The sequence below is a fragment of the Coptis chinensis genome, chromosome 1 (genome assembly GCF_015680905.1).
Source record: "Coptis chinensis isolate HL-2020 chromosome 1, ASM1568090v1, whole genome shotgun sequence".
NCBI classification, from domain to species: domain Eukaryota; kingdom Viridiplantae; phylum Streptophyta; class Magnoliopsida; order Ranunculales; family Ranunculaceae; genus Coptis; species Coptis chinensis.
Genome location: NC_141456.1, coordinates 27,405,206 through 27,413,353, shown reverse-complemented (window position 1 = coordinate 27,413,353; position 8,148 = coordinate 27,405,206). Strand labels below are relative to the sequence as shown.

The 8,148-nt window shown below is 41.6% G+C and overlaps 1 protein-coding gene across 1 annotated transcript; it reads right to left on the bottom strand.

Annotated features, from left to right (window-relative positions):
* Window positions 1-909: 909 nt before the first annotated feature.
* On the bottom strand, window positions 910-7,420 carry LOC147523241 (MLP-like protein 423). The gene is made up of 4 exons (XM_086570068.1): window positions 7,228-7,420; window positions 6,959-7,103; window positions 3,628-3,698; window positions 910-1,447 (listed from the first exon to the last, which is right to left on the bottom strand). The coding sequence occupies exons 1-4, from the start codon at window positions 7,403-7,405 to the stop codon at window positions 1,251-1,253; spliced, it is 591 nt and encodes a 196-aa protein (XP_086426194.1). The 5' UTR covers window positions 7,406-7,420; the 3' UTR covers window positions 910-1,250.
* Window positions 7,421-8,148: the final 728 nt, after the last annotated feature.

The window sequence follows — 8,148 nt, the reverse complement described above, 5'->3', positions numbered from 1 at the left end:
GTCGTTACCCTCACCATTCTAATAAGATGCAGCGGCCACAATAGTTGTATGATGAATGTGAAAAAACTCTATTTTGTATATCAATAAAGCATGTCGAGATGATTTCTGCTAGTTAGTGATGTATATATACATAGTCACAATATTTGAATACTATTATAGAAACCCTGCATGTTTTAAATGTTTTCTATAAGTAGACTATTTATTGGTTATGTGTGTTTCTACTGGGCATCGTTGTTGCTCATCCTACTTAACATTTCAGACGAGCCAGTTGCGGAGGAGGCTTTTCCTAACCCTAGCGATGAGGGTTATGGGGATTTGGGAGGATTCCCTTATGCTTGACGAGAGACAGAGTCAAGTTTATACTTTTGGGCTGTATAGAGATAAGCTAGGTTATTCTTTTGCTGTATATAATGAGCATAGCTCTTTTCTTTTGGTTGTATATTTATAGAGCTCCGCTCCTTTTGATGTATTTATTTGATGTATTCGAGTAGCAGTTACACTTAAACAGTGGGTGGATGTATATAATGTTGTTTAGAAGGTTGGGTTGTATATATATGGTTGTTGGAAGTTTGTAGTTTAGGATTTCCAGGTTATGACAGGTTTATGACAGGTTTTAGGGTTTACGAAGGTCGATTAAACAAAGGAAACTCTGCCGAAATTTCGGTAGAATTGTGAGGGTGTCAGCCTCGAGATTCACTCATCGTCCTTGGGATGTGTGCTGGGGTCTCGGGGCGTGACACATGTATTATTCTTCTCTTCTTTGAGGTATATATAAGATGTTTGCAAGCCTAATAAAGCAATAAAGATTAATAGAATAAAAAAAGAATAATACAATAATACATGATCTTCACTAATTATGGAAACACAAGTTAATACATGATCTTCACTAATTATGGTAACTAACACAGGTTATTGCTTAACAAAACTATCATAATATAAGACATTCATTAATATAGAAACAAGATCAGATACAATAAGTTTTCCAAGAGCAAGAATAGTCCCACGCATCACTTACAAGCTCAGTCTACTGATACTTGCATGTTCATAACAGAAGGACGTACAGTTGTTGCTAGTTAGGTTAAGCTAGCTAGCCATGATCGAACAAACCCAAGAAAAGTAATTGTTTCAAGATACTACGAAAGATACTAAGAGATACTTTAAGGTTTACCAAAAAAAAAAAAGGATACTTTAAGAAAACCTCAACATAAGGCTTTATTTAATACGTAGGAAACCATCACATGTGACCTTTTTCATGCCTGGAGAAGGTAGGCATCTAAACAGTTAAAGGCCTTTGTTGCAGTTTGTTTTATATGATCTGGTTCAGGAACTTCTTCGCTTGCCTTTTCATACTCTAGACCCCACTTCACCAGGCTCCCCTCCTCTTTAGGAACAACATGTAAATGAACCTTAAAACTCTTATAAAGATGTGTTATTGTTAGAGTTATCCCTCACATGAGGAGAGAAACAGAGCTGGAGAGAAACGGAGCAAATTAAAGGCCGGATTAAATTCGGCCAGCGCCGGACTCGATCACGTTACGTGACGGCTCTCAAAGTGCGACCAGCGTTTCGAACTCGATCACGTTAGGCGACCAGCGCCGCGGCGCCAGCCCGTGTCTAATTTCGTGGGCCTCGATCATAAGAATTGAAATTTGGTTTTTGGAGATAAAAACCAAAATCAAGGTTTGGGAAAACCTAACCAAGTCAGAAGGATTGGAATCCAGACTAAAACAAAGAGAGAAACCCAATCTTGAAAGCTATCAAGATTGAGAGATAACCTTTACAGAGATACAACCCTGTAAAGAGATAAGAGTGATCTAGTAAGGTGAGAGACTGAAAAGGAGAGATTGTAATCTTCCTTCCCACTTTATAAAGAGCTGGCTCTTGTGGAAGTAGGCATCATTGGCCGAACCATGGTAAATCTTTGTGTTGTGGTTTGCTTTTACTGCTTTACATTATTATCATTGTTAATAGTTGTTTTAGCGAGTTGGGCATGTTAATATAGGTTGTAGTTGATATTTAGATTTTGTCCGGAGTTGAATTGTGTTCATATACAAGTTATCTGTGTAGTGGTGGAATCAATTGATATTGGTATAATCCCCAACAAGTGGTATCAGAGCCTTGGTTAGAATAGCCTGGTGTTATCCGAATCTTGGTCGGAAGGTGTTTTTTAAATTCCTGAGAGAAGATTTGAGGTTAAATAACTTGTAGAGATGGACCATTCAGTGAACACTTGCATGATGAGTTTGAATAGGAAGAACTACACCATCTGGAAAGCCAAGATGGAAGACTTGCTATACTGCAAGGACTTGGCACTTCCCATTGAGAATGAGGGAGTAAAACTAGAAAAGATTGATGAGGCTGAGTGGAAAAAGCTTGACGAAAAAAAGCGATTGGATACATTCGACAGTGGATTGACGATGATTGTCTTTCACCATGTGTCCTTAAGAGACTACAGCCTTCACGTGTGGGAAGAACTTCGAAGACTGTATGAGAGGAAGTCGGGTGGAAACAAAGTGCTAGTCGTTAAGAAGTTTGCGAACCACGAAGTACCAAGAAGGTTCTTCAATGTCGAAAGCATCTTAATGAAGTCTGAGAATATCATCAATCGGATGCATTTGATAAAGATCAATTTGGGAGACGAAGTTGAGGCTTTGTTTCTATTAGGCTCTCTACCCCGAAAGTTGGGAGACATTAGCGGTTTCTCTACATGGAGCGCCAAGGATGGAATTGTTACCATAGAGATGGCTACCACGCCTTTGTTGAATGAGGAGACTAGAAGGAGTGCAAAGAAGCAGCTCCTCTCACTCGAGATCCTTTTCACGAGAAAGGGGGGAGGTCGAAACGAAAAACCATCTCGTTCTAGAGGTGATGACGTATAAATCTAGGGGTGAAGCTAGAACTCCTAAGGAAGAGAGGCAATGTTACTATTGTGCCACCAAAGGCCACTTCAGATATGAGTGCAGAACACTGAAGAGGGATGAGAAGAATAACTGTGTACATGAAGACATGGTGTAGAGGAACGGAAACACAGTCAGAGATACTACCGCACTAGTCGGCGACCTAGTGGGAATTCAGGTCGATTATGGTGTGTCTTTGCCTTAGTACCTCATGTCGGGATACGAGTGGGTGATAGATATAGGAGCATCCTATCACGTCACAATCGCGCAGGGGGATTCTTCACTACCTACAACCGTGGTGAATATGGTGAAGTAAGGATGGGTAACGATTGGCGTATCAAAGATTATAGGCATTGGAGATGTTCATGTAGAAACCAATGTCGGCTACACCTTGACACTCAAGGATGTAAGACATGTCCCCTAACATACGGCTAAGCCTAATTTCGGCGGGAAATTAGATGGCGATGGCTTTTGTAAACTCGTTTGGTAGCGGGTATATAAACCGAAAGCAGAGGTTCCATTGAAGCAGCCGGAGGAAAGAAAACTTGCTCTCTTTATAAAACACAGGCTAGTTTGTGTAAAGCGAAGCGAATGCGCGTAAGAAGAAGCTTCATCCGAGCTGGTGGCACAAGAGATCGCGGTCACACGGGCATAAAAGGGATGGAAGTTCTTGCTAAGCAAAAGGTCGCGGCCGGACATTAAAGGTACACATTTAGATACATGTACTCACCGTTTGGTAGGAAAGCAACACGGTGTCTTTCTAAAGATTCCCGACTCACGAGAAGGACAATCGCCCTTGAACTAGTGCACACGCACTTATGTGGTCCTATGAGAGTAAAGTCCCACCAGGGAGCTTACTTCTTGACATTCATTGATGATCGTCAAGAAATATATGGGCCTATAGTCGAAGACCAAGGATGAAGTACTTGGCGTGTTTGAGAAATTCCACAAAGATGGTGGAAAGAGAGACCTGGGAAGTTGTTGAAGTGTATTATTTCGGATAATGGGGGTGAGTACATTGGGCCATTTGAAGAGTATTGCGAGTCATGGGATTCGGTCATGAGCGCACCGTTCCCAAGACACCATAACAGAATGGAATAGCAGAGAGAATGAACCGCACCATTGTAGAGAGGATGAGATGCATGCTATCTCACTCTAAGCTACCTAGAAACTCTTGGGTAGAAGCAATCGCGCACACCGCGTGCATGTGATCAACTTGTCGCCGCAAAGCCTCCGAATAGTGATTATCTAGAGAGTATGGTCGGAGAGATATTGATTATGGATACTTGAGGGTATTTGGGTGCAAGGCATTTGTGCATATTCGAAGGATGAGAGATCCAAGCTTGATGACAAAGCCAAGCAATTGCATTTTTCGGGTTATGGAGATGAAAAGTTTGGTTACAAACTCTATGATCCGATTAACAAGAAGGTAATCCAAAGTCGAGATGTTGTGTTCTTAGAAGACCAAACCATAGCAGACTTTGAGGAGGTGAGAAGCTGAGGCTTTCACCAATGATCTTGTTGATTTGAGAACCCGAAGTTCCCACTTGTGGAAGCGTGCGAAAGGCATTGAGAATCAGAGAACCATGAGTTTGAAGCTCATGATGAGAATCCTATTGCTCATGATGGGATAGAACCTATTGGTATAGAAGATGCATATGAGATGCATGAACCACCACCGAGCAAGCGAAGTGCAACCTCCCGAGGCCGGCCAGATGTGGCAAAGGAGGTCCGACGGAGGAGACTAGCTTCAACGGTATCCACCACATGCGTGCACGCTTCTTATCGGATGGTGGAGAACCTATGTACTATCAAGAGGCACTTGAAGGTATAGACAAAGAAAAGTGGTTGAAGGCCATGCATGACGAGATGGATTCTTTGCATAAGAATCACACTTATGAAGTTAGTCGAGAAACCCACGGGGAGAAAAGTTCTAAAGAATAAGTGGATATACAAAGTCAAGCATGAGGAGAACAATCCTCACCCAAGGCACAAAGCTCACCTTGTTGCGGAAAGGATTCGGTCAAAGGAAAGGGATTGACTTTGATGAGCTTTTCTCTCTTGTAGTGAAGATGACTTATATCCCGGTGGTATTGGGTATGGCGAAAGTATGAACCTAGAGGTTGAAGACTAGATGTTAAGACAACTTTTTTCATGGAGACCTTGAAGAAGATGTCTACATGGACCCGCCCGAGGGTTTGAGGTCAAAGGCAAGGAGCACCTAGTATGCAAGCCGATAAAGAGCTTGTATGGGTTGAAGCAAGCACCGAGACGGTGGTACATAAAGTTTGACTCCTTTATGGCGAAGCAAGGATACAAGAAGTCCGCTTCCGATCATCAGGCGTTTGTTGAGAGATTTCCGGATGGGGATTTCATAGTGCTATTATTTGTATGTGGATGATATGTTGATAGTTGGCCCAAACATCAACAAGATATCCAAACTAAAGAAAGACTGGAGTAAGTCCTTTGACATGAAGGATTTGGATCAAGCAAAGCGAGATACTTGGGATCGCGGATCACTTTCGGAGCGAAAAGAGTGGGAAGTTGTGGCTTTCAAGAAAGCTACATTGGAAAGGTGTTGAAGAGATTCAACATGGATCAAGCGAATCCGATTAGTTATGCGCTTGGTGGCGGTTCCACATGACCAAAGAGATGTGTCCTAAGGGTGAGCATGAGCAGAGTCGATGGAAAAGATTCCTTATCCATCGCGATTGAAGGCGATTTGATGTATGCCATGGTGTGTACTAGACCGGATATTGCTTTATTTGTTGGTGTTGTAAGCGATTTCATCAAATCCGGGTCGGGGAGCATTAGGAAGGTGTTAAGTGGATATTGAGATATCTCAAAGGCACTTCCAAATCATGTTTATGCTTTGGTGGAAGTAAGCCCTTACTTGAAGCTACAATCGATGCGGACATGGCGGTGATTTTGATTTCGATGAAGTCCACCTCCGGTTATCCGGGTTACTTTTGCGGGGGAGGTTTCTTGGCAATCTAAGTTGCAAAAGTGTGTTGCCCTCTCCACTACTGAAGTTTCGAGTATATTGCAGCCACCGAAAGTGTTGCAAAGAGATGCTATGGATGAAGAGGTTCTTCGACGAACTAGGGCTAAAGCGTAAACAGTTTGTAGTTCTATGTGACGGTCGAGGCGCCATCCACTTCGAGCAAGAATCCGAAGTTTTCATTCTAGATCCAAGCACATACACCGCGTTATCATTGGATTAGAGAAGTACTTTCGAAGACAAGCATTTGTGTATCGAGAAGATCCATACCGACAAGAACGGGGTCGGATATGATGACCAAAGTCTTACCGAAAGGTAAGTTTGATATTTTTGCTATCGCGGAATGGTAGCGGACTCTCTTCCGTTGATTTGGCAATTGCATGGAGGTATCCCTCCTCCCGTTCGAGGGGAGATTGTCGGAGTTATCCCTCACATGAGGAGAGAAACAGAGCCGAGATAAACGGAGCAAATTTGGCCGGATCGATTTAGCGGGCAGCGCTCAAGGCTCATGGCGAACCACCCGCTCGGACTCGTTGCGGCGACCCGCCAGCGCGCCAAGCGACCGCGCTCGGACAAGATACGTTGAATTACCGACCAGCGCGAAAGCAGCGCCAGCGTGTCTAATTTTCGTGGGCCTCGCTACAGTAACCGCGAAATTTGGTTTTTGGAGATAAAAACCAAAATCAAGGTTTGGGAAAACCTAACCAAGTCAGAAGGATTGGAATCCAGACTAAAACAAAGAGAGAAACCCAATCTTGAAAGCTATTAAGATTGAGAGATAACCTTTACAGAGATACAACCCTGTAAAGAGATAAGAGTGATCTAGTAAGGTGAGAGACTGAAAAGGAGAGATTGTAATCTTCCTTCCCACTTTATAAAGAACTGGCTCTTGTGGAAGTAGGCATCATTGGCCGAACCACGGTAAATCTTTGTGTTGTGGTTTTGCTTTTCCGCTTTTACATTATTATCGTTGTTAATAGTTGTTTAGCGAGTTGGGCATGTTAGTATAGGTTGTAGTTGATATTTAGATTTTGTCCGGAGTTGAATTGTGTTCATATACAAGTTATCTGTGTAGTAGGGGAATCGATTGATATTGGTATAATCCCCAACAGTTATTTCCCCTTCAATGACACTGTACACCAAGATTTTGTTTTCATCATCTAGAAGTTCCATTTTCTCCTTAGCAAATGTGATTCCTGGCGTACCTATATATGCGTAAGAAAACAAATGTATCATCTGCGCACTATGCTAAATTAATATTGGATGACCTAGAACAAAATGTATGAAACTATCTATGAGTAGTTATAAAGTGACCATCTTATTAATTACCTTCAACGTATTTCAAGATTCGGATGGAACCAGGCTTTAGTCCATCACCTTCAACTATCTCGACACTCTTAATTCGTTCAGGAAAGATCTTGGGGAAGATAGTGGCAGAGTCCTCTAGACCTCTCCAGAACTTATCTGCTGGGGACTTGACCTTTATGTCGAATTCAAGCACACCCATTGACTGATACTTGGTTTTTATTGGGTGATATGATCAACAATAGGCTGATGCATAGGGAAGTATATAGAAGAGAAACTTTGTGTAGAATGAAAATTAGAAGCAACATGGGTTGCACTATATATAGGAGGCCAAGTGCACACCCAGGTTATGAATACCTTATCCCGTACCTCTAATTAAATATATTAAGCACACTCCTATGGTAAGTTATTGATCTATACATCTTACATCATGAGTCATGCATGACCCTTTCCTAGTCCCCACAATTGAAATATTTTTTTTCCCCAAGCGTTCGCACCTGCCTGAAACTTAATTTTCGTTCTACTTTGGCCCCCAAAATAATTTCCTGGCTATGTGCCTGTAGGAAATCTGCTGGTAGTGTTGGTGCCTTAATAGCATTATGAACTTTCAAAAGGAAATCTACCATACATTTCTAATTGAAACATGAGTTTGTAAGAAGTTTGGTAGTATACATCATGACCTTTTCTTAGTCCCCACAATTGCAAAAAATTAGTATGTGAGTCTTTTTGCACGTGGGCATGTGGGTCAAATAGTATGTTGCCATGTGTCCACACAGATTAATTATAGTTAGTGAGAGTTTTTGCTTTAATAAGAAAGTAAAATATTGAAAAAAAAAAGAAAAAAAAAAGTGATATTTATCTAGTTTGTTTTGAAAATGTATGATTTTGATCAAAGTAAAAAGAATTGCCTCCCACGATTTTGGACATGATAGTTATTATCCATAA

Coding starts and splice junctions, on each gene's coding strand:
- LOC147523241 (XM_086570068.1), bottom strand. CDS start 7,405: ATGGGTGTGCTTGAATTCGACATAAAGGTCAAGTCCCCAGCAGATAAG. Junction 3,699..6,958: donor CCCTACTACACAGATAACTT/GTATATGAACAC, acceptor CGTGTGCACTAG/TTCAAGGGCGATTGTCCTTC. Junction 1,448..3,627: donor TGTTGCTTTCCTACCAAACG/GTGAGTACATGT, acceptor TCCTCATGTGAG/GGATAACTCTAACAATAACA.